General features: G+C 42.2%; 3 protein-coding genes across 3 annotated transcripts in view; 1 reads left to right on the top strand and 2 right to left on the bottom strand.

Annotated features, from left to right (window-relative positions):
• Window positions 1–8,201, top strand: part of tnrc6c2 (trinucleotide repeat containing adaptor 6C2) — a 58,198-nt gene extending 49,997 nt beyond the window's left edge. The window contains exons 20-22 of the mRNA XM_078282818.1: window positions 525–598; window positions 1,088–1,227; window positions 1,945–8,201. Coding sequence (XP_078138944.1) covers window positions 525–598; window positions 1,088–1,227; window positions 1,945–2,293 — 563 coding nt within the window. The 3' untranslated portion in view covers window positions 2,294–8,201. The remainder of the gene's footprint in view (window positions 1–524; window positions 599–1,087; window positions 1,228–1,944) is intronic.
• Window positions 8,202–9,160: 959 nt separating this feature from the next.
• On the bottom strand, window positions 9,161–15,677 carry cd7al (cd7 antigen-like). Its single transcript, XM_071912897.2, has 5 exons — window positions 15,529–15,677; window positions 12,638–12,988; window positions 11,778–12,146; window positions 10,528–10,631; window positions 9,161–9,929 (listed from the first exon to the last, which is right to left on the bottom strand). Exons 1-5 carry the CDS (start codon window positions 15,587–15,589, stop codon window positions 9,717–9,719), a joined length of 1,098 nt encoding a protein of 365 aa, XP_071768998.1. The 5' UTR covers window positions 15,590–15,677; the 3' UTR covers window positions 9,161–9,716.
• Window positions 15,678–16,890: 1,213 nt separating this feature from the next.
• znf207b (zinc finger protein 207, b) overlaps window positions 16,891–24,360 on the bottom strand; it is an 8,480-nt gene continuing 1,010 nt past the window's right edge. The window contains exons 3-10 of the mRNA XM_071912919.2: window positions 24,300–24,360; window positions 23,672–23,857; window positions 23,306–23,381; window positions 23,094–23,155; window positions 22,653–22,792; window positions 20,779–21,036; window positions 20,139–20,295; window positions 16,891–19,880 (exon numbers count right to left, since the gene is read on the bottom strand). The exon at window positions 24,300–24,360 is cut by the window's right edge and continues 78 nt beyond it. Of these exons, the coding sequence (XP_071769020.1) occupies window positions 19,732–19,880; window positions 20,139–20,295; window positions 20,779–21,036; window positions 22,653–22,792; window positions 23,094–23,155; window positions 23,306–23,381; window positions 23,672–23,857; window positions 24,300–24,360 (1,089 nt within the window). The 3' untranslated portion in view covers window positions 16,891–19,731. The remainder of the gene's footprint in view (window positions 19,881–20,138; window positions 20,296–20,778; window positions 21,037–22,652; window positions 22,793–23,093; window positions 23,156–23,305; window positions 23,382–23,671; window positions 23,858–24,299) is intronic.

A 24,360-nucleotide genomic window follows, 5' to 3' on the forward strand; every position in this document is an offset into this window, starting at 1 on the left:
TGAAATTGAAGATTTTCAACAAACAAAAGCAACAGATATCAGTCTCACCATATTATATCTTACCATCAAAACATGGGCGTGATTGAGGCTGCATAGGTGTGGTTTAGTTCACAGCTGCTATTCTACACTCAGCACGGTTGCTATATGAAGGCTGGGGGACACACCCTGCTGAGCTGAAGTTCTGTTGTCAAACTGACATCTTGCGGTTTACCGGCTCTGCTAGAAGCCTGTAGACATTTGGTGTGTGACCTTGTTTTGACATGGCACATTTAAGGTCACACTGATTTTTAAATTTGAAGCCACGTTTTAGGACTACACCTACAGAGCAGCTGTGAAGTGTGTGTGTGTGTGTGTGTGTGTGTGTGTGTGTTGCAACAGAGCACAGATGACGGAAAGCAGTGATACTATTTCCTTTTCTCACTTCCTACTTGTCAACATGTATATAGTATAAGCATTTGGGGGCAGTGATTTTTTTTGATTAATTAACAACAGCATATGTGACTGTCTCTGCATCTCTGTCACAGAGGGAACCACATGGAGTACAGACAGCTCTAACAGGACCAGCAGCTGGCTGGTGCTGAGGAATCTCACCCCACAAGTACGTGCTCTATGCTGCAGTAAGAAACACAATCATGCAGTGGCTGCCATTGTGCAACTGCCCTCTACAGCAAGCGTGTAAAAAGGGGGAAATGTACGATGGCTACATCTGACATTGTAGCAAAAAAAAAAGTCTGTGAGGCTTTTGGTTTGTGTAATGCAGGTTGCTTCTAGTTTAGTTTCTTTATTTGGACAGTGGAAAAAAAAGGAACAGAAAAAAAAATGAATTTGTGCAGGGGAGATAAAAACAAAAAAAAACAAGGGTCTTATAAATAAAACATCTCACCTCAAAGCAAAAAAAAACAAGATGACAAGCAAGACAAAACAGAATTTGATAATGGAAATGAAATGACAACAAAATGCAACAAGGAGGAAAACAAAGCAAGAAAGGGAATAAAAAGGGATAAAATATCAAACTGAAATTGGAGTTAAAAAAAAAATTCAAATCAGATGTGATGTTAGTGGTAACTGCCACTTGTTTGTATTCCAGATTGATGGTTCGACTCTGCGGACCCTGTGCATGCAGCACGGCCCCCTGATCACATTCCACCTCAACCTGACCCAGGGCAACGCCGTGGTGCGCTACAGCTCCAAGGACGAGGCCGCCAAGGCCCAGAAGTCCCTGCACATGTAAGCCTCAACATAGTCTGTTACATTCAAGCTGGCTCAGAAAATGGTATGAGCGAGGGCATTTTCACACTATTCCGCTTTTCTTGGATCAAAAACAAAGAGAAATGGGCATAAGGACAAGAAAAAACACAGTCCCTGGCTTTCTAATGTTGAGAAAAGTTCAACTTTTTAGAGGGGTGTTTTTTGGTATCTGACCAATCACAAGAAAGAAGAGGCTGGGTTTCATGCTATGTAGGCAGCTGACAGTTTACTACAATAACCAGAAAGACATTGGAGAGAGGACAGGTAGAAATGTTGGTAACTATACAGTCAGTATGGGAGCACATTGGCTGTGTTTCTGAGAACAGTGTCTCAGAGTGGTACCTGAGTACTGTTTGCTGATGGTGCCAGCCACTGCAGCTGGTTGTTATGGAAACAAAGTGCAAGATGTGTGACCCCCTTTTCATTATCAGCACAAAATGTGGTGGAGGCAGCACTTCTTACTCAAAAAAAGCATACTAGTGTGATCAAGCCCTCAGAAAACAGTTAGCGTTTGCTTCAACAATATGCTGTTCTCAGCCCGTTTTTTCTGACAACTTCAAAAGAAGGAAGAATGCAAAAATGGGTTAAAAAAAAAAAAAGCAGTAACCTCTCTAAGAGCTATTTTACGTTGACTTCCATGTAAGATGAAGGCATGTGAGTGCTAAACGCTGTCCTCCCTGCTCCCTCTCCTGTAAGGTGTGTGCTTGGGAACACCACCATCCTGGCGGAGTTTGCTGGCGAGGAGGAGGTGAACCGCTTCTTTGCACAAGGCCAGTCGCTAGGGGCAACCACCACTAGCTGGCAGGCCAACCCGGGAACCAATCAGAACCGGATGGGCGGGGCGTCGCAGTCCCACCCGATCGGCCAGTGGAGCAGCGGCGGCGGGGGAGGATCCAAGGCCAGCGGAGGCGACCTGCTGTGGGGTGGCGTGCCCCAGTACTCCAGTCTTTGGGGACCCCCGAGCGATGACTCCCGCGTGATCGGGAGCCCCACCCCCATCAACACCCTGCTGCCTGGAGATCTGCTGAGTGGGGAGTCCATGTAGGACGATGCCACGATACACTAACCAACCAACCACCCACCACCATGTCTCCTGAGCCATTGGTGGCAGGGGGAGGAAAAAAAAAAAAAAATCAATATGAACAGGAGCAAAACCCAAGCAAATCATGTGGCGATAATCAGTATCAATTTGAACTGTTTTGAACTGTGAATTGTGAATCAGAAGGCTGGGGTCCCCAACACACAAGACTGCAGACTCCAGTCCTTCTGTTTTACCTTGTCCTTTTTTGTTTGGTTTACCTTTTGTGGAAAGAAGACAAAACAGGATTTTCTTTTGGTATTCTTGAAATGCATCATATGAAAAAAACAAATGAAACTGAAACGAGACACAACACAAAGAAACCTTTTTAGTGTTTTTAGTTTTTCCATAACTATACATGACATTCTGTGTGAAGTGTTTTTAGGAGAAGCAATCAAAGCTGCCATCTGAAACTTTCCTTTACCCTCCAAAAAAAAAAAAAAAACAACCCCTCCCAAAATAAGACTTCAAAACGACCATTCCCAGCATGTCCATGGCCAATGATGTGGTTCAAAGACCTTTACTAGTTATGTTCACGTTTGTTTCTCAGCACTAATATTAGCCTTAAGTGCTCTCTGGCCCAGGTCCTTCCCAAGCCGCCTTTTTTAGTTTGTTTTGTAACTGAAGAAATAGCTGAATACTTGCACAGTTCCACCTCTGAGCCAGCAAGTGGTACAGGACACGATTGGTGACCGACCTTGTCACTGGGCAGTAAGAAGGCCTGGCCACGTCGGCTGGCCCTACCAATCATCAGCTTAACTCTTTTGTGTTCTCAAAGGGATCGACACAGCTGTTTTTTGCGTGTTCTCTTTTTTTCGTTCGCAGGCCTAGATCCAAGCGCATTTTTGATATCTATCGCAACATATGAGCTGAGAGAAGATTATTTGTCGACCGCGTGTCTCCATTTGTGTGCGTCAGTATATCTGGTATGTCTGGTGGCACCTAATCATCGACGTCTAGCGAGCCCGGATCCTCCCGCTCGGAAGAACGTCTTCAACTTAGAAACCAGTCGCCTACAGGTGCTTTGTCGACTCGTCTATCGTCCGTTCCGTTAATGAAGCCCGGCAGTCTGTATGGTCAACCAGTTTCTGGAGTAAACAAGAACACAATTTCACCGTGATGTGACAGTTACATTGTGCAATATACACCACAGACTCCGCTTCCGTCCATACTCAAAGTCCACCGGAGCTGGTTTCATGTTATTGTTTTTTTTTCTCTATTTTTTTTGTTGTTTTTTTGTCGTTGTTGCTGTTGTTGATTGCAGCAAAGGACTTTGGAACTACAAAAACCTTACCCCCTTTTCAAAACTTGGATTACCACCAGGCCCCCCAATCCCCTGAAACTGTTGGGCAAACTCTGCAAAGAGGAAGAAGCAGCTGTTGAGCTGTGCATTTAGAAACTGTGCTAAAGACTGAAACTGCTGGTACACAACAATGCACACTTCCTCTCTGCGTGCCACAGCCACACCCAACAGAGACTGAATCCACAGTGGGATTGGATGGTCCTGGGTATCTGGCACAATACCAAATAAGAGGGGTTTCTCCTAATGCAGTAGATCTACGAGTGTTCCTTGCATTTGGTACTGTACAAACAGAAGAGACTAAGACTTTTATAAATTCAAAGGGTTTTATCATAGCACTTATGAAGAGCAAATCGCTTCAACTGCAATCCAATAAATCAAAAAAAGGAGCAGCAAAAACATTGAAAACAAAAAAATACAAAAAAAACTCCTGCTCTTTTATGTACTGTATCTATTCCTTGGAAATGTGTCTGGCGTTGTTCCTCTGGTAGCAGGATGAAGGGAAACGAAACTGAAATGTACTATTGGACTTAGGGGAAAAAACTGCAGTCTATGATTTTTTTTTTTTTTTTTTTTTTGGTTTTCTTTGAACAATATCAAAGTGAATATCACTGTTACTCCAAATGTTTAGCCTTGTTCCGTTTGGAGGCGCTAGACTTGCAATGTTACCTGTCCCCGACGCCCGCCGGCCCCCCGTCAGTCAGCCGGCGGGTCGGTCGGGGCGGGGTGGGGAAGGGGGAGGGTCCACTGAGTGCCTCTCTGCTGTGGTCCCCTGGGTGTCAAGACGGCGGCCCCCACAACGCAGCACTTCCTCCTGGGCTGGCACCAAGCCCCGCTGGACCCTCCCTCAAGTCTGGCGAGAAGCGGCTCCTCCGAGACTGGCCAATCACGGCACTCGGCCACACGTGGGTTCCTCCGACCGAGCCTGCCAGCACTCGACCCTCGTCGTCTTGCCCTCTCTCCCATCTCTCAGTTCTTTGACACAAAGATCACTTTAGCTGGAAGATGAAACAGTCATATTTCTGGAAAATTTGCCAGTGTTCTTTTTAGTTTTAATCTTTTTTGGAAGTTATCGTTTTACTTTCTCTTTTACGATGTATTATTTTTGTTATTTGTGTCTACATGCAGTGGTCTACAAAATACTGGCTGCTGAACTAGCCCTTCACTGTTCATATGCAGAAACACTTTGGTCAGAGGTGCCTCTGTATGTTCATCCTGTGTATTGAATGCAAAACGAGGATCAATACTACAGACCGTTGTTGATTGTCTATTCGTTTTTAACTGATCATGCTTTGTGTTGGACAGTATTCTGTAGTACTTCCAGGTAGTATCTTGAGACGTGTAAAAATAGGGTGTCTCAGACGGGGGTGTGGGCGTCTGTCGCTCCCAAGCTGCTCCGCCTGCCCGCAGGCTGTCCCCCTCTGCCCTTCGCCTAGCTGCTACGCTACACCCTCCTCCTCCTCACCCAGACCCAGTAGCCCTCCCCTGACCAGTCACCAACAGGCCCTCGGCTCTGTTTCTATGCAAAAGACTAGAGGCTGGGGCCCTTTACAGCATGCCAATCCTGACGCGGGAATGAGCACTCCTCCCAGAGCTAGACAAACCCCCCCCCTACACTCGCCCCCCGTGCGCTCCAGTCAGCACTTCAAAATGGCCACCGTTTGTGTAAAGTCAGGCGAAACCACCACAACACTGTCGTATATATTCCAAACACTCCGCTGGAGGTAGGCCTTTCTCTCTGCGCTGACGACACTTCTGTCCAGCTTGATCTCAGGGTAGGGGAGTTGATGATACAAAGTACTAGATGCAGCTCTCCATTTCTGTCCTTTCTACTGTGAGAGCGAAGTCTTAAATTAAAAGGCCATCTGTGCGACAACACGCACAGACCTCATGCCTCGAAATCCTAATTAGCAGGGAAAGGGTCGGTAATTACTCCCTTTCTCCAACGGTGGCCTCTTTGTAATGTTACTGTTTAGGGGCCCGTTTCCGCACGTACAAGATGCCAACTTCATGTGCCAATATAAATTTGCTGTGTCATACTATATCTTCATAGAGAGCACTTCTCTTCCCTGTCTGGAGGATCTTTGATAACCTTTGCAGAGGACGCAGTGGGGGGACAGGAGGGATCAAACAAATGGGCGGCAGCACCACACCCTAAAGGACTGAGATGGGTTTTTTTTGCTTTTGTGGGGAATGCCCCATGTTAAGGAGAAAATCTTTACTCAATTGGGGGTTCCAGTATGCTACGGTGCACAGTTGATGGGTAATCCCGGGTACATATTTTTTTAAAACCAAAAATGAAATCGCATTTTAACGTCATTTTTATGAAGTTTGACATAAAAATCTTAAAAATGATAAAAAACCTAAATGAAAAAAAAAAAGATCTATAATATGTTAAAGCTCTGCACTTCTAGCTGAAACGTCTCCGGTCACCTGCCTCTACTTCCACCATCTAAGGGAGTGGACTGGTGGCCGGGGTGCCTTTTTGTGGATGCTGTATTTATCTTTTTTTTTTAATGTTTGTGTCCTGCTCAAAGCGGGCCCACTGAACTGTACATTTCCACAGACCCAGATGGCTTGGGCCCACTGTATCAGCCCCCGCTCTCCTCAAACTGCATCAGCAGGACCAAGGGGAGGGGGGGGCGCATTTCAAAAAGGTACAACGTCTTAAAAAAAAAAAAACATAAAACAAAAAAAAAAAAAACTACAAAAACAAGAAAACGGGAAAAGGCTACCTTTCAGGACTTGCAGTCCTGCAGCACACAAGCAAAAATCACTATTGCCTGTTTCTGTAACTGCCTTGATCCGAGCTCAGACAGACCCAATAGCCGAGGACCTCCCAGCGTCCTGTACTAACTGGAGAACCCTGACAGTGAAGGGGGTTTCCCATGCTGCACCAGCATCGAGAGGCTCTCCTCTCTACAGCTCTGTTCTACATAACAGTATATATGTATACACTACATATAAATATATATATATACTGCATGTACGGTGTGTGGTAGCACATCTTCAGACTTCTTGGATCTTAACCTCTGAAACCTTTCATTTTCCTTTAAAAGGTCTTGGTTTAACACAACTGAAAATGAGCAATATGTATTTCCCCCGCAAATAAGTGATACGAAGGAAAGAATTCGGGTAGGGTTTAAACTGATACTTGATCGACTGAAAGCTACGTCTTTCTCACGTGGAGTTGGATATGCACGTTCTGGTTTTGATGACATATTACAGTACCTTGAAGTGCTTGTACTGTATGTGTATTTGTTTGTTAATTAGCCTGTCTAAAAGCCCAACCTGAAATCACCTGGTTTTAATGCATACTTTACCCAGTAGAGAAAATCACAAACATATCAAAAACAAAACAAAATATTGAACTCAAATACTTGAATCAAGGAGCGCCAATAACGTAATGTGAAGTCTTTAGTAATCTCTCTCTTTTTTTTTTTCCTCCATCTGACAAGTACACTTCCGGGCTTTTAGAGAACATCCGTTCAAAATATATTGCATTAAGTAACAAATACAAAAATCCTAGAAAAAAAAATGCAAAAGTCATCTTAGTTGTGTGCTTGAAAGTCAGATGTACGTATGAATGTGTGCGCAAGCAACTGTGTGTGTACAGGGCACATGGCCTGCTGTTATGTTCCACTCGGTATGTTGTATTTTTTGTCTGTTTTTTTTTTTTTTCTTGTCAAAACTATATTCTGATAGACATTGTTATTATCATCTAACGTTGCACTGAGTGTCTTCTACCCCTCACTCAGCTAATCGTAGATAAACGAGACTAAGTACCGAGGGGAGATGGTGACAATTCATGTGTAAATGTTTACTCAAGGACTTAATGGATTTTTTTTGTTTTTCATTCTATCTGTAAAAAGTTTATCTACCTTATAGTGGCTTTTATTGTGGAATAATCCAGTACAAGGATTATCATTGAGTATTGCACCATTTTGTTCCGATTATTCAAAAAAGGAAAAAAAAAAACTCAAAAAAGAAAAAATGTACAAAAAAAGAAAAAAAACAAAGAACTGTGGCCATAGATAGCTGTAGAAGGACTAGTAATCCCTATGTTAACTTCATGGAGAAATGGAAAGGGATCAAGTGGGGAGGTGAGTTTGTTACAAGACTCATTTCAGAGGTGCCTATCTTTTCTGTTCTTATTTTGCAAAAGCCACCTGTCGTTTACAAGCATTTCATTTGTCTGAAGTTCAAGGAAATAGGAATTTATAACAGGAATGTTGAAAAAAAAAAAAAAGGACAAATTCCATCTTCCATCAAATGAATATGGACATGAAAATCTTGCAAAATGAAGATTTATGCTACTTTCAGAACTCTGGGATTGATCAGTGTTGTGTCGTATTTCAAGTTTAATTTCTCTTTTAATGTCGACAGACTATCTCTGTATGTATTGATTTGTGATTTTGTTTTCTTTAAGCGACGCAATTTGCTCACTATCTTGCACACTCATAAAAGACATGGATCTTGTCTCAGGAAGGCCAGGGTTCCAGAATACCAACTCCATCATTTCTAAGTTTAATGTTTGTGTGAAAAAAAAAAAAAAAAGCAACAGAGAAAATAAAACTCCAAGCAAGCACTGAAGGTTATGAATTTAACAGAATATAAAGTACCATTGTTTCTTTAAAACTACAAAAAAAAGAAGTTCGTAGCAAGTTACATATTTACCAAATAAAGGACTGAGAATCGACTTTTAAAAAAAGTGGAGTGCTTTACACGTGAAATCTAAGTAGAAATTGCTTTACATTTAAACAAAACGATCAATGGTTTGATTGTCAACAAGGCAGTTGACAGGACATGCATCTGAATTGTATGTTTGACTTGTTCTTTAAAGTTTCCTTCCTGTAGTCCAGGAGCATCGTGCATTACTCGTTTGTTTGTTTTTTTTTTAAATCATCTCTCCTGTCTGTTAACACGTCTGTTCCTTTGACAGGTATTCAGTGAGTTGAGAGATTCCTTATGTAACAGATGGTTTTCCGAGACAGGTTGAAGTGGAGGAATAAAGCTGGTTTTTAAAGGATCATGATCTATGCACAAGTGGGAGGGAGAGAGAGTCCGAGCCCCGCTGTTGTACTGTGGGCGTTTGTCGACTCAGACTCTGGGGTTCAGGGTTTGATGTAGGGTTGTTGTTGTTGTTGTTTTGTTTTTTTTCCTCGCTCAAATTTCCTATGCTCTTTCTTCCCCCTCACCCTCCTCATTACTATCATTGTCATCTAATGTTTTTGGCAAACTTTACATTGCGTCGCCATGCTGTGTAATCCTTAACCAATGAGCGCTTATCCTTCTGCTAAAGCACTGTGGGTTGTACTGAGAAAAAAAGCCCATGACTTTCAAGGCTGTCTGTTTTCTAAGGGGAGGAGGGTGGGCGGGGGAATGGGGGTACTTTGCCTTTGCCTTTCTCTTTACTTTGGGAAAAAAAAAAAAAAAAAAAAAAACCTTAAGGAAAAATGTCTGTAACTGAGATACAAAGTTGTGGCTTTTAATGTTGTTCTTTTTTCTCCTCATAGAATGTGATTGTTAAGGACATGCACCGGAAAAAAATTGTTTCCATGGATTATGGAGTTTCTTTCGGACTATATTAATAAATTACAATTTTTCTTGGCTGTTACTGAGTGCCTCTTCCGTTTTTGTGCTCGTAAATTTGCTTCACCTTTGAGCCGGAGTGATTTTTATGGTTTTTATTTTTATTTAACGGTTCATTTTAATGAGTGCTGAACATAAGTGCAGTAGAAAAGCAAAGCTGAATATTTTAACACTGCATAAGTCAATTTATAAAACATCACAAATGGCAGACAAAAATACAAAACATCCGTACAAACTAATTACATCCCAATAAATGTAAAAAAAAAAAAAAAAAAAAAATCTGGGAGTAGAGAGTATAATTGGTGCTTTGAGTGGTCTGAATTTGGTTATAACTTTCTACTATTACCGCTGTACATTTCACCAAGAGGTGTTGGTCTAAGTCCCATGTGTGGTAGAAACTTCACATAGTACTGACAGCAGTTTGAGTCCAGTGAGTTCTAGTCAAGTTGGGGCGAGCTGGTCTAGCTCGTAACCTGACCGGGACGGCGGCGTGACGTCTCATTTCTGATCCTCCTCGGTGACGCCGAAGCCCCCGTTGGAGCTGTCGTAGAGGTTCTCCGGCCGGGACTTCACGAGGCAGTTGCTGTACGCGGAGGCGTCCGTTTCCTCCAGATGGCGGGGGGCCAGTTTTCGACCGAGAGGCTGCACCCCGACCATCTCCTCGTAGATGGGCGCCTGGGGCTGCGGTTTTACGCTGCGGTGTCCTTTACCCTGACAGCCAGCGAGACGGGGAGAGGAAGACAAATCAGAGAAGGCAACGACACGTCAAACAGCGAGCAGACAAACTCTCGATTTCCTGTGTAAAGCCTGACTTCATTTGCTCTCTCGCGCATGGTGGCGTCCCTAAAAAGGACTGGACCTGGGGTCTGGTGCTCTCAAGCATCACTTCCTCTTTCAAATCAGTTCTGTTATTGCTACCTGGAAGCGTGTTACAGAGGTGGAGGAGTAGTATCAACTAAATAACCTCGCACAGTGTCAACTAAAAAGTGGAATTTCACTACCTTCCTGAGTGAATTCGAAGAACAACAAAAAAAACGAAAAGAAAATTACGTGTTAGCAAGCGGCACCAACAAATTATGAAACCGATGTGGTTTTGTGGTTAGTTGCAGTCAAACAGACGAACGCCCTGGCACAAACTCAAAAAAAGCAGATGTGTTGTCCCTGGCAGCTGGTTAGACCTCACTTTAAATACTTCACCTTTAAGAGAGAGAGAGAGAGAGTACTTTTCCATATTCATTAAGGTATGACAGACATATTCTTCTCGTGGTGTGGAACCAGCACATCTATAAAAAGGTACTATTCCACTCACTCGGTAAAGCACCACGGTTCCAACCAGGAGGATGAGCAGCACCGCCACAGCTGAAGACAGGGCGTACAGCAGGGTGGTGTAGCTGGAGCAGCCGCACTGACCGCCTGTGGGGAGGCAAGGGGAGGAAGGTTTTGGAACATGAGGGGGTCGACGACGCAAACACACACACACACAGAGCCACAACATCGGGACTGCGTTGGATTCGGCGCTTTAAATTGTCCCGGTCAAATGTCAGTACGCTTGAGCAATCGATACGACGACATTATTTAAACACAAGAAGCGCTTGCAACACTTAAATAAAAGCCGTTCTGATATTCTGTGAAAACATGAAGTGGTTAAAAGACGGCTCAAGGTGTGACGAGTTCAGTGGAAGTTGCACAAACCACTGAGCCCAACTTCCTTCCTAGTTCTACACTGAGTTTGACTACATTATGCCATTATACTCAAGACAAATCATCTTTTGGAAAATATAGCCGAATATACAGCAGCAGTATAGTGAGAGAGTTTCATTGGTAAAGATTCACATCAGTGGCGGGTAGGGGTCATTTTTTTTTCTATTTGCTTTGACTGGTGTGAAGTCCAACTCATCTCAGTTCAACACTTCAGACAGTTGCGGCTGAAGTGCTAAAACTGTTTGTTAGATGCTTTTCCTTTTTTTGAATTGTCTGTTCTAAAAATATGTAGCTGCAGCGCGTGCCTCACCAGCTATTTTAATGTTTTAGTTAACTTAATACATTTTTTTAATGACCAAATCTACTTGAGTACCTCCTTTTTTTCCACTGAAGACTGATTCCTTTCACCAAAGAGCACCAGTCAAAGGTACCAGAGACACCCAAGCAGCGCTCTTTTTTCTTCTTTTGTTCATTTTACCCCAATCCCCGTTTGTGTTGCGGGGAAAAATTGGGCTAAATCTGTTTTTCATTTTAGCAGTGGTGTCAGTGCATTAGCTGATGTTGCCCACCATTACTAAAAGAGAGGAATCAACTGTACTGTATTTTTGTTGCCATCACAGAGATTTTTAACATAATCTGGCACTGACCAGGACAAGCAAGTAACCTAAAGCAAGTCAGTGTGTCGTCACAGATGGACACAAACAGGCGAGTGATGAGGAGGCGACAGAAAAGCAGGAAACACTGGCTGCAACAGCAGAAGAACAACAGCTACATGAGGAAGAAATGGTAGCTGCATCTCCAAAAGCCCTGGGGAAAAAAAAAAGCAAATTAGCAGAGTCCCACCGCGCCGTGACCCACCTTGCACAGACACAAAGAACACTCGCCTCCCTAGACCGGCGCCGCTGTCGGGCCTGGTCGGCACGAGCAGCTGGCAGCTGTAGAAGGCACTGTCCTCCGGCCGCAGCTGCAGCAGGGTGAGGTTGTAGGTCATGCCGAGGGGGCCGGGCGCCGTGGACAGCAGGACCCTCTCGGGGGGCAGCGGGGGGGAGGAGGCGCCGTGGTGGCGCTTGGAGTGGTACAGCACTTCCACGGGCGCGCGGCCCTTCTGCCGCTTCAGGCTCACGCCCTCCACGGCCGAGCCCTCGCCGCGCGGGGGCAGGCAGGGCAGCACCGCCGAGCCCCCGGCGCACGCCTCCACCCGCACTATGTCCGCCGAGCCGGGGCCATCTCCAGACGGGGAAGGGGGACAAAACAAAACAAAACAAAACAAAAACGGATGCTTACAATATGGCCTACAACTAGGAGCTGTTGAAGCTGCTGTAAGGCGGCAGGATAAGGTGAATGTGCAAGGAAGCAGAGAGGAATATCAGGAAGCAGAGGGGGGGTGAGTGATTAGATGAGGAAACATGTGGCCCAGGCTAAATTTGACAACTCGGTTAAGAGGACATAAACATAAGCAAAGCAACCGTCCAAAGTGAGTCATGGGAAAAATAGACAGTGAGTGAGTGAGTGTGGAAAGATGACCTCTCAAGATCAGCTGATGAGCTTTGTTTTCAAGTTATGTGTGGACTTGAGGATGTGTGAGGATCAGGTGAGAGCAGCTGAACATATCCCAAATATTTAAATCCTTTTTGAAGAATAGTTTTACCCCAAGTAAAAGAAGTCAGCAGACGTATTAGTGCTGAGGAGACGCTGCAGTTTCTCTCCCACAAACTCACCGGCAGCGACGTGGAGGAAGAACTCCGTCTTGCCAGGTATCCTTCTGTCCACGGGAGAGCCTTCCACCACAAACTCGCAGTAGTAGCGGTCTGTGTCGGTGACCCTCAGCTGGGAGATGGTCACGTTCAGCCAGCGGCTGCTGGGGTCTCCGTCGACAGCGACGCGCTTGTCGTCGTCACTATTGTGCGCGGAGAACTCGGTTTTGGCGAGCATGAACAGCACCTCGCCGGGACGCAGCCAAGAGCGCTTCAGGTAGACGCCGAGGGGTGCGGGGCCGGTCTCCTCGGACGCGCAGGGAAGGACCACGGACTCCCCCGCATGCCTGTCCAGGAACCGAACATCACCGCATACTAAGCAGAAGAACAAAAAAAGGAAATGTGTCACACAAGCAGGGCTGGGGAATACCGATTATGTGTAATGGTATTACAGATTTGGCTATAAAAAATTAACAATCCATTCATGTGTTTAAAAAGAAAAGGGGCATTTTTGTTGTGATTTTATAAGCATTTTGCACAAGTTGAAATAACAGTTAATCATGGTGGTCAATGGTGATGAAACTATTCAAATTCCAGTATGTAAATTATAATACTCCATTTAAATAATGCAAAAGTAAACAAATTACTGACTAGTGGATTAACATTACATTTTCACATGAGTAATGAGGCCGTCTATAGAAATGGTTGAAACTGCAATCCCCCTCCAAGAAAAGTCCTAAAGTACTAAATTAAACAATAAAAGCTTTCAATCATATATTATTATACATTATTATATAATTTTGTGATGTAATATAATCCAAGACAAATATAGTGACAAAAATAAGGCCAATTGATTCAAAATCAACACTTATACCCTGCTCTCTATTGGGAGGCAACTGTCCCCATTATCAAAAAAAATAATAATTTAGGTATTACTCAAGTATTACACCCCCAAATATTATACATATTTGGGGGTGTAATACTTGAGTAATACCTAAATTATTTTTTACAATACTGACATATCTCATTCACTCATTTTAAAAAGCATAAGCTGGAAAAATTAAATCTATTTTGTAATTTTGTAAAATTTAAAAACTTAATCTAAAAAAAAACACTGTCCCCAATTTTCATCTCACATCCAAAACAGGCACTTTATTCCAGTCTGTCATGTGAAACTGCTTTAAGACACGTCCCCACGTTTTTGACAAGGAAGTTGGACTGTATTAATGTACATTGAGGCCATATGGCAAGTAGTTATGTTTTAGCATTTTCATATAACTGTCCACCAAATTATGAAAATTGGTCTGGGGTTTCAAGAATTTCACATTAATTAAGATCGAATTATCAATTGGATTTCATTGCAATAGATCTGACTGAATGGAAGGTGCGTCTGTTGAAAGCAGTGGTTTCTAGACGTGCTTGCTAATTCTTTTGTGACCACAATTAGCCAAGATGGCGTTAACAGAAACAAATGGTGATGTTTCGGTTGTGACAGGACGGGTTCAGCTGGGGACACTTCTATCACTTCTAAATGTGCACTTTGGTCTAATGAGCCTGATGAGGTCCATGCCATTTCTTTTGAGAGGGACCTCCACAACAAACAAGTAGCCTAGGCCTGAACAGCAAACATGTCATCCCACCATTCAGACTACAATTACAGCTCAGAACAAGGTGGCATATACTGATTTACCCGGACAGGGACTTCATCATTCATGGGGGATGACATGTTTACTGTTGTTATTCCTTGTTCCATATTTTATTGTCCAAATAAAATGGATAAAGGATATGCACGCACTTTTTATGTCATTTACTGGTTGTTATGTGTCTCAACCGCAATGATGCATTTACAACCGAAACACCTCATGTTTGGTAAAATTTGGAATAATATCACGGACAAACGGTGTCATAGATGCAAAACAGATAACGCTGATGATGGCTTATTGCTGAAACGCGTCCGTCGTTTGTGCTCTATAGCTGCCCATTCAAATATATGACAAAAGGACATTAAGAGTGCTGGCTTTTCTTTCTTCATAGATGCAAAACAGCCCACACAGTTCAGCAGAGCCTGACCAGTGTGTGTCACCTGTAGACACCGCCATGCCTCCTAATGGCCACTAGGGGGGCAGATAGGCGAACCGTGAGGATGTGAGTTAAGTGAGAGAGTGACTGAGTCGGTTTACAGATCTGAGTTGTTTCACATTGAAAAATCTGTCACAAATCTAAGATGAGGTGTTGATGCGGATTTATATCAAGTCAGTCAGAAACTATCAAATTCATATGATCTGATTTGTCACTTTTACAGGGAATTTTTGTACTTTGACTTTTCTATAAGTTTCATTAATCAGATTCATTCAAGAGGAATTCAAGATAGTTGAAAAAATTCAAGAGAAGCCAAGAAAATTTTCTGAAAATTTTCTTTTCGAACGCAGTAAATTGACATTATTAATTGGGTTTATAATTTTATTTTATAGCAGTTTTTACATTTGGTTTCAGTTATGACAAAATTTGGTGGTTAGTAAATAAAATGCCGATTCTGAAAATAGGAGGAGATTGCACTGTACATCTAGTAGATTTGTGTCTGTCTTAAATACTGTAACACGTTATAACAGATTTTTGGAAAAACAATACAAATTTTCATTTTTTACCCCCTAACCCTCAATTTGAACCACTTCTGCAGAATGGGCCATATAAGAACTAAACTAACAATTAACAATTAATTGTCTCTCTCAAATCATCAGAAATGAAATGTTAGAAAGTGCAACAATTACAATAATTCAAAGGAAGGTCTGATGACGCATTTGTACTTCACTGGTGGTTTGTTCGGCACAAAGGCAACACCACAAACTAGAACAAGCACACAAATAATGAGACCACCAGCCCCAAACACCTGCAGACACACACAGAACAAAACTCACCCGGCCTGGTCTGTGTGATGAGCAGTATCCAAACGCACGCCACATACTGGGTCCTCGCCATCTTCAGTAACACCGTCTGCAGACACTAATTAAGAGTCTCATCAGTGATGCAAACCATGGCAACACTATTACCGTCACCCACAAGTGCATGTGATTATGCGGAGGGTATTAACTGAAGAGAGGAAGACCAAGAGGAACTCCATGTAGCTCCACCCTCAAACCTCAAGGCTCAAGGAAGAGGAAGCACACACAGAAATGCACACACAGTTTATGTGGATGGATCAGATCTCAGTTCCCATTAATGCAATTTATTACCACTCAAATGGCTTGGCAGAGCTAATGAAACTGTAGCCCTGCAACACCGCTGAGAGAGAAAGTCTTGGATGAGATTAGTAAAAACTAATGTCCTCTGGGAGGTCATTCCTTTCTGATATTAAGAGCAGCGCAGTAATGATTAAGTAATTAAGTAATGAGCCATTCGTGGGCAGCAGGGTGGCCTGGTGAGTAGGGTCAGTTCCTTCACCTGGAAGATCCATGTTCAATCCCTGTGGCAGCAAGCATCTGCCCTGCTGAAGAGTCCTTGAGCAAGGATAGATAAAGATTAATTTCTCCTTCAGGGATTGATTGTAAACTTTCTATAGCTTAGACCAGGACAGGGCAGTCATGTGCCATGGAGGTTCAAGAGTATGCAGGTGTTTAGTTGGAGTGAAAACAGACATGACCCTCCATGGCACATGGTTGCCTATCTCTGGCCTGGACTGACCTCTCTTTAAAGTCATACTGAAATGGAAAAAAAAAAAAAAAAATGTTTTTGCCTTTTTACAGTAGCTCATTCTATCATACCACAAATCTATTTTGCAATTTATGCCAAAAAAAATATTTTATTGCATTTTTATATCAAAATCTCATTACCTTTACTACCTGGGAAACAGAGAATATTTAGTGGTGACTTATCGTGTACCAGGAGGTGTACATACAAATTCCAATGTAACAGTCACAGATTTATAAAACAAATCAACTGAAAAGCCAAGTGATATTCCATTGGTTTACACATTTGAATGATCCCTCACCACTTCTGTTTATACAAGAACTGCATCACATTTAGGACGCAAGATGTTCTCAAAATTCAGTTTCATTGTGACTTTAATTAGTTGGTTGCATTTTCTCCGAACAGGCCTTCTACTGTCAACGCTCTCATTTTCAGTAAGGAACCACAAACACCACTAGGTGGCATACTGGTTGTGCAGTGAGCACGCTACTGCAGTATGCCATCTGATGGTGTTAAGAGGACATCATCAGCTGTTGATTTCTCCTCACACTGGCATGCAGTAGTTTCCAAAGAAAAAAAAGAACACGAGGTAGTAAAATACATTAATCTTTATTCATATTAATGAAAAGATGAGCTTGACATTTTGATACATGGCATTTCCATCGCAATAAATGTTTACAAGTTACAGCAGTTAACCTATTGAACAATTCCCTTAAGATTTCTAGACAACTGTTTTTCAGAGGACAGCTTGCATTCATTTAAATACCATTTTTTAAACTATATAAATAGATACATTTGATCCCAGAACAAGATGTGTGTTGGATGGGAAAGAAATCTTGGTTGGACAGGACAGTTTTAGGGGAGAATAATTTGATAAAGCCGTAGTATCCTCTTGAATTAAATAATTTTCAATGTTTGTTATGGTGCCAAGAACATTCTAAAAGCATATTGTCAAAAATGCTCTGATGCCATTTCTTAAGATAAAAATGGATCGCAGGTTATCTGTATTCCTATGGTAATGGAAAGCCTGCAAAAATCATGGAATTTAAAAATTATTTTCCAGACATGGAAGAGTTACAGATGATATGCATACTCAGAGTTTGATGTGTCATGAAAAATTGCTCATTATTTTTTTCCAGATGGGCAAGTGCTCAGTGTCAAACTTGTTTACTGACAGATCTAATATTCTTTGGAGAAATAACCCATTAAATAAATTCAGATTACAGTCGTATCAAATGGTAGTTGTATTAGTCCTCCACCACTGAGATTAACTACAATAAAAGTTATGGAAGTTTGTCAGCACAACAGTAATAAACCTGTATCACTATCTTAGAAAGGCCATGACTGGCTACTTACCCTGTTGGTGCTAAATGCCAGATGCCTCTCCACACATTTGCTCCATTTATTACTTCCAACATCAGACAGGACAAGAGGTGACCATTACACCACACAACATTAATATCATTAAATGATATTGTCAAAATTCAACATTCACATTTTGATACATCAAGTCTTTTAGACCTTTGGATAACTGAAAAAGAATAGACGTGCCCTAAAAGCATTTCAGTGCCAAGATCATCTTCTGAAATAGATAATCCTCAAGACATGATGCCCATACAACAATCCTCAGTTATCTGGTGAATTTTAAAAAAAAAATACTCCCAACATAATACATCTCATGTAATACTTGGCCTAGCATCCAGTTGTACAGGAGAGACCCACACTACAATAAACAGCAGGTACTTACTGGGTTTAACTGACCTGTCATGCCAGCTGAGTGGGTTTTAAGGCTGAAAAGCCGATATGGATGGGCTACAGGTGACAAAAACATACACAAAGCATTAAGTGATGTGGGCGGAGAATAAAGAAGTGTGCCACACCGATACCTGGAAGTACTCAATGCTGACCAGTTACCTACCATTTCCCTTAACCCAAGTGTATACCACAGACCTGAATGACAAACACTCATGTCCTCAGTGCACCTCCTGTCTAAGTCTATGCAAGAGGAATGACGTTTATTCACAAGGTATACAGACAGTTTACTTTATGCCATTATACCATTTTATCACTGAACCAAGTCCATCATGTCCAGATTTAAAATGTTTATTCAATTTGTTGTCTGCTGAACTTGGAACAATTTAATTTGGACTACATATTGAGCCAAACTGCTGTTTATGCAGCAAACTCCCCCCTTGCAGCAGATACTGTGACCTATGACTATGCAAAAGGTTATGAATAAGGATACATACTTGGTGGTGCATAATGAGGACATGACCATGAGAAATAAAAACACTAAACATTGTAGCACTCATGCAAGTTTAAGTATTTACAAAGTAAAATGATATTGGAATCAAGATGAAGTTCAGTTTCTCTTTGATTGCTGTGTAGGTTTACTATTCCTAGGAGATCCATAATAAAAGCTGCATCCAGTGTTATGTCAACATACCATGATGTAACATGCAATATTTGGCACCAAAATCTGGCCAATATCTCAGTACAGGCTGGTGGATCCTACAAGATTTTGATCAAACTAAATGTCACTTAGGTTGCATCAAATAAATTCATTGTGTCATTGTATTGACGTAAAGCAACATTTGCTTTAAATATTGAATAGTAACATCCTCAGTCTTTCTATGACGTTTCAATGCAAGCTCACCAAGGATTTGATGGTGGCAAACTTAATTTCCTTAATAAAATCTTGTAGTTTAAGCCAGCCTTAAGACGTCTAGAAATACAACACTAGTACAAACCTTCATGATGACTCACCTCCACGTACGTCAGGACAAACCAGCATTGGATTTCAAGATGGATTTTATTACAACATAGATTCTTAAAACATTACAAAGGATGCATACAGTTACCCTTTTGACCATGAAATATCATTAAAAATAAACCTGAAATAATAAAGCTAGACTGATGAGTCATGGATCTGTAACACTACTTAGTTGGAATCATTTTCGTCACTGAGACCCTCACCAACCACTGTTGGGGACGCAAGTCCAACAGCACCTAAGTGTGCTGTGAGGGCCTCAATCATTCTACCAAAGAAAAAAAATAAAATAAAAATAATCAAATGTTTACAAGAGAAACTTGCCTGGGTAAGGGGTTGGTACGTTCATGTAACTCCAGCAGCTTCAAAAGCAATATGAACCATATTTAAACACACTTCACTTCTATAAACCTGAGTGAAACCTATGGAAAAAATATCCTCACATGTAATCAAATAACGACAAAATAGTCATCATCAACTTATGTGGTGTTTGGCTGTTTCCCAATAAAGATGTTACATTAAATGTCCATATGTTATAATGGATAATTTGTGTCTTCACCACCACTGGTCTTACTGCTCATTGCTTGTGGCTAGGTTTGAAAAAGCACAAGGATGAGAGAAAGGTGTTAACCTCCAAACCTAGTGCGGTGGCTGCGTTGCTGCTTCAGTAGCGCCCAGCTGGAGACATGACAGGAGGTCTCATGCCCATGGGAGGGCCTCCCTGGTAGGGGACCATCGGAGGACCCTGCCCATATGGAGGCATCCCTCCAGGCATGTAGCCTGGCATGGCCTGGGGAGGGGCACCATACTGACCTGAGGACAAAACACAGGATGGGTCAATGCTGCTACTAATTTACATAGTCAATTCCAAGTATGTGACCTTGTAATGAAAAGCCAACAAATAAAATTTAAAAACAGTGTTTGGACAGCTCTCATATTTACAAAGCATGGCAACTTTTAAAGAAAAACATCCAAATCTGAGCACCTGATCACTTGGCTTGAAATAAAGCTTTTGAAGGATATTTTACATGACAGATTAATTTCCCTTTGTGCAACTCGGACATGTCATACCATGCATGGGATGCCTCATGCCAGGCTGCTGCGGTGGCATGCCTTGCTGTGGCGGCATCATGCCACCCACGGCCGCCACTGGGGGAGCAGCCACATGGGCCTGGCCCGCCCTGGGGATGAGACGCTGGTAACGGGGCAACTGGGCCCTCATCTCCTCCTGTGGGCAGGGACAACACACACAGCCAACACTCAGACTAAAGAAACATAGTTATGCCCCTTACAGTGCAAAGATTAATACGCAAAACACTCTGTTGAGGAATATGGTCCCAATTTTGGCATGACTATCACTACACTGATTTCAGACTGACGATGATATTCATAATGGTCAAATTCGGCCCACAGGTAATCTGAAATGAACCATCCTCTACCATTACTAAAAAGAGAAATACTGTTATACATAGAGTATGAGGTCATAACTGCCGGTGCAAGGATATGCACTCAAATTTGAAATTTGGCAGAAATATTAGCATGAATGTCCAATTTCATGCTGATCGTGATATTGATATTCAGAATGAGCATGACAGTCAAATACTGGCCAGACTTAATATCCTCTACCAACTCCAGCACACAGAATGTACTATTACGTGTATCAGTCATTACTTACTGTGAAAGGGCAAAATGCAAAGTTCAAGCAACTTACCAGTGAGATATCCTCATCAGGGTGGATCAACTTACTGGTTGCACTCGTGGTGGTGAGGGTGGCAGGCTTACTACTGGTCACTGTGGCTGGGGGCTTGGCCACAGTGCTGCTAGAGGGGTTAGAGGAGGAAGAAGAGGAAGAGGAGGAGGAAGAGGCAGAGGGCTGGGTGTAGGCGGGGAATGTTGCTTTGGGGGGTTCGGTGGAGGCAGCTGTGCTGTGAGAGTTTGGAGCTGCAGTTCCTGAAGCGCTGTGCTGGGCCTGTGCAAAGAGACAGAATGAAAGGTAATGGACTGGTCAAAATAACTGGAAATAAGTCCTTTTCCACTTTTTCCACCCCAAAATGTACAAAAATCTCAGAGGTTTCTGCTTTAAGGGCACAATAGAGGCAAAATAAATAACTAGGACAGCATTAATCCTCTAAGATATAGGCTTATTTCTTTATACCAATCATTATATAACAGAATACTAAAAGTAATAGACAGAAACATTGCCATTTGAGAATATTGTTGATTCTTCAATCCAAGTAAAATATTAGTGTTTCACTTTTAATCTGGAAATGATGTCCCAATTAGACTCCTACATATTGTGATCACAATTATTAGCCACAATTATTAGTCTTGATGATTTGGGGAAGATAACTATTGCACCATTATTGCACTTTTAAATCTCATAGCAAACATCATGACTACTTTTAACTACAGTGAACTTTCTAAATGAAATGAATTACATTTTTCAGCATCAGAACAATTATTAATAGTTTAAACAAAAATCATGACATACAATTGTGCAGCCTTAGACATTCAGAATTGCAAGCTCTCGAGTATTTCTCAATATTGACAATATGTTACACGTTGCGTGAGAAGTCATTTCAAAACATGATGGGTAGCTATTGCAGAATTGAGGGGTGGATGACGCAAGTCATGCCTGAGCAAAATGAAATCAATGAAAATATCTGGCTCTTCCTCATTCTGTGTTAAATAAACGAAGCGCATGCGCAGAAATAAAGCTCAGAGATAAAAAAAAACAAAAGGCCAGTTCTTCCCAGGGGTAATCATCCACTGACATTGACAATATGACAATCGTGCTAGTGTTATTACACGAGTGGGCAAACACTGTTAGTAATCAGCCTAATTTGAAAGGGATTTACAGCCAGTCAGAGTTAATAAATAAGCGACATGCTGCTGCCACGGCCCAATTCAAAGTCCTGTCAGTCAGCGTACTTGTGGCGTGTTAGGGTAGGGAGGCTGGGAGGAGGCAGACTGAGGGTCTGCAGGTGGAGAGGAAACGGCTGCTGTGCTGCTGGGAGCACCAGAGCCCATCTGCAGCGTAGAGGAGAGTAGAGGAGAGCAGAGCAAATAATCTATCTAGATTCAACGGTGAGAACATAGTTTACTATCAAAACAGAGTGATAATGGAACAGGAAATGGGACGGTGAGGACAGGAAAGGAGGAATATCTGATAGAAAACAGGAAATGGAAAAAGGTGACAAAAAAAATGAAATCTTGGAAAAACAAAAATTACACTGATTTTTACATAAAGATATATAGAAGAAAGCATAGGGGTATTAAATACATAGAAGAGAGGAGAACGCTACCTTTCTGAAAAGGGGAACAGGATTACACAAACCTCTAAATATGAAAAAGCCAAAGTCGGATTTTCCAACCTTGCATAAGGCGTGCAAATTTAATTCCAACAGTGCTTTGTCCATTCATAGGGCATTTGAAAGAGTTCAAATATCTTTTTGTTTCTTCCTTAAGGTTGTTGAGTGCTCAGAAAGTTTTCGACCAACTGTGCTTACCACACGGGTGCTGTTATCTGTACACCTCTCTGAAAGCTAGGAGGAAAAAAGTATTTTAGGTCCTTCTGCTGCCCACCTGTGCTGCGCTGGGGAAGAGGGGCTTGCTGACGGCGGGTTGGGCCGCTGGTACTACCGGTCGGCTGGGCATCACTCCTGCTGCGGCGGCCTGGGCCATGTGGGGCATGCCGGGCCTGGGAGCCATGTGAGGCGGCATTCCTAAAGAACGCACAAGACAGGTATAATTTTGCGTTCAAATAATGTGTTCAAGAGCATAATTCTCAATTTCTCCATCGTGACAGAAAATCCATTTTTTATCTTTTCAAGTGTACAATAACAGCAAGACTTGAATGTTGACATTCAGTGGTTTGATTCAATTTGTGAAACAATTTCAGCAAACAAACATTTCACACAGAATATTGTTGAAAAACAAAATTACTAATGAAGTCACACATCTGATAATCCAGACTTTAATGTACAATAATCTTAGTGTCTCTTCTAAAATACAACCATTGCTCACCTGGGGGCATACCGGGCATCCCTGGCATCATAGGAGGCATCATCCCTCCCATTGGCATCATGCTGCAAAAAGCATTAAAACCAACATTTCTCAAAATTAGGTACAACTAAAACTATGATAAAATGGTAAGTCGTTATGACCCAACATCCCAAAAGTTGTTGCAAACTCATAAGATTAATGTAGGCTCAACAATGGAATGAGTCAACTCTTACCCTGGTGGCATTCCATGCATGCCAGGCGGCATCCCGTGCATCATGGGAGGAACGCCCGGCATCATAGGAGGCATTCCTATAATAAAGAGACACAGAAGACAGTTTCAGCTTACCAACAATGCAACACTGCATCAAACCATACAGGTGGCCATACACAGCATTATACAGAGCAACAGATTATGTGTATGCAATGAGCCGGTGCCCTCAGCTACTTCACAACAAACCAGGGCAACAACCCAAGTAACTCAAGTAAACAATTGGGGGAGTCTTCATTAGAAATAAATGTGAATTATATCCCCAAAAAAAGACAAGGAGAAAAGACAACACTGTTAAATCAATTAGTCCAGCTAATCACTATGGCCTTGCCTTGGTATCCTCCAGGAGGCATCCCTGGTGCTCCAGCCACAGGAGGCATCCCAGGCTGGGCCATAGGAGCAGTGTAGCCTGCCTGGGGCTGGACAGCTGCAGGATGCTGAAATGATGGTCCTGCCTCATCGTCATCATCTTCCTCATCAGAGTCGTCCTGATTGTTCTGCTTCTTCTTCTGACTCTCTGGAAGGGAAACACATAGGAAAGTGATGAGTAAGTATACTACATGATACAAATTCTCACTAGTTTTAGGGTGGGAGGCAATAGGGTGCTTTTAATGTAAGCGCACATAACTTATAGGAACAAAGACAATAGAGTTGTGATATATTCAGATGCCTTTCGTATGGAGAATTCAGTTGGAAAGTTCTATAGAGAGTTAGCCTTTGCCAGGGATCTCCCTAGACCTCCCTTGTTAAATTTTAATTATATAATCAATACAACTATGTACTGAATATAATTTCACTGACAAATTATTCCAGGTTAACATCACCAGATGACAAAAACATACAGAGTCCAGTTTTACCATCAAGGTACGTCTGAAAAGATTACAGGCGTTCATGGTACTTTTTCTCCTACTTGCAAGAAACACACATCCCCTCAGATGTATACAAAGACTTTTAGTCACCTTGTGATTTCTGTTCTAACGTCCGTCTTCTCTCCTGCATGTCCTTCTCTGGAATCCCTTC

The sequence above is a fragment of the Centroberyx gerrardi genome, chromosome 3, assembly GCF_048128805.1.
Source record: "Centroberyx gerrardi isolate f3 chromosome 3, fCenGer3.hap1.cur.20231027, whole genome shotgun sequence".
Classification (NCBI taxonomy): Eukaryota; Metazoa; Chordata; class Actinopteri; order Beryciformes; family Berycidae; genus Centroberyx; species Centroberyx gerrardi.

What these genes read in the sequence shown, in the direction of transcription:
- cd7al (XM_071912897.2), bottom strand. Translation starts at nt 15,589, where the DNA reads ATGGCGAGGACCCAGTATGTGGCGTGCGTTTGGATACTGCTCATCACA. An exon ending in CTTCCTCCACGTCGCTGCCG is followed by an intron (nt 12,147 to 12,637) that starts GTGAGTTTGTGG and finishes CCCCGTCTGGAG; the next exon opens with ATGGCCCCGGCTCGGCGGAC. An exon ending in GTTCTTTGTGTCTGTGCAAG is followed by an intron (nt 10,632 to 11,777) that starts GTGGGTCACGGC and finishes GCCTCCCCACAG; the next exon opens with GCGGTCAGTGCGGCTGCTCC.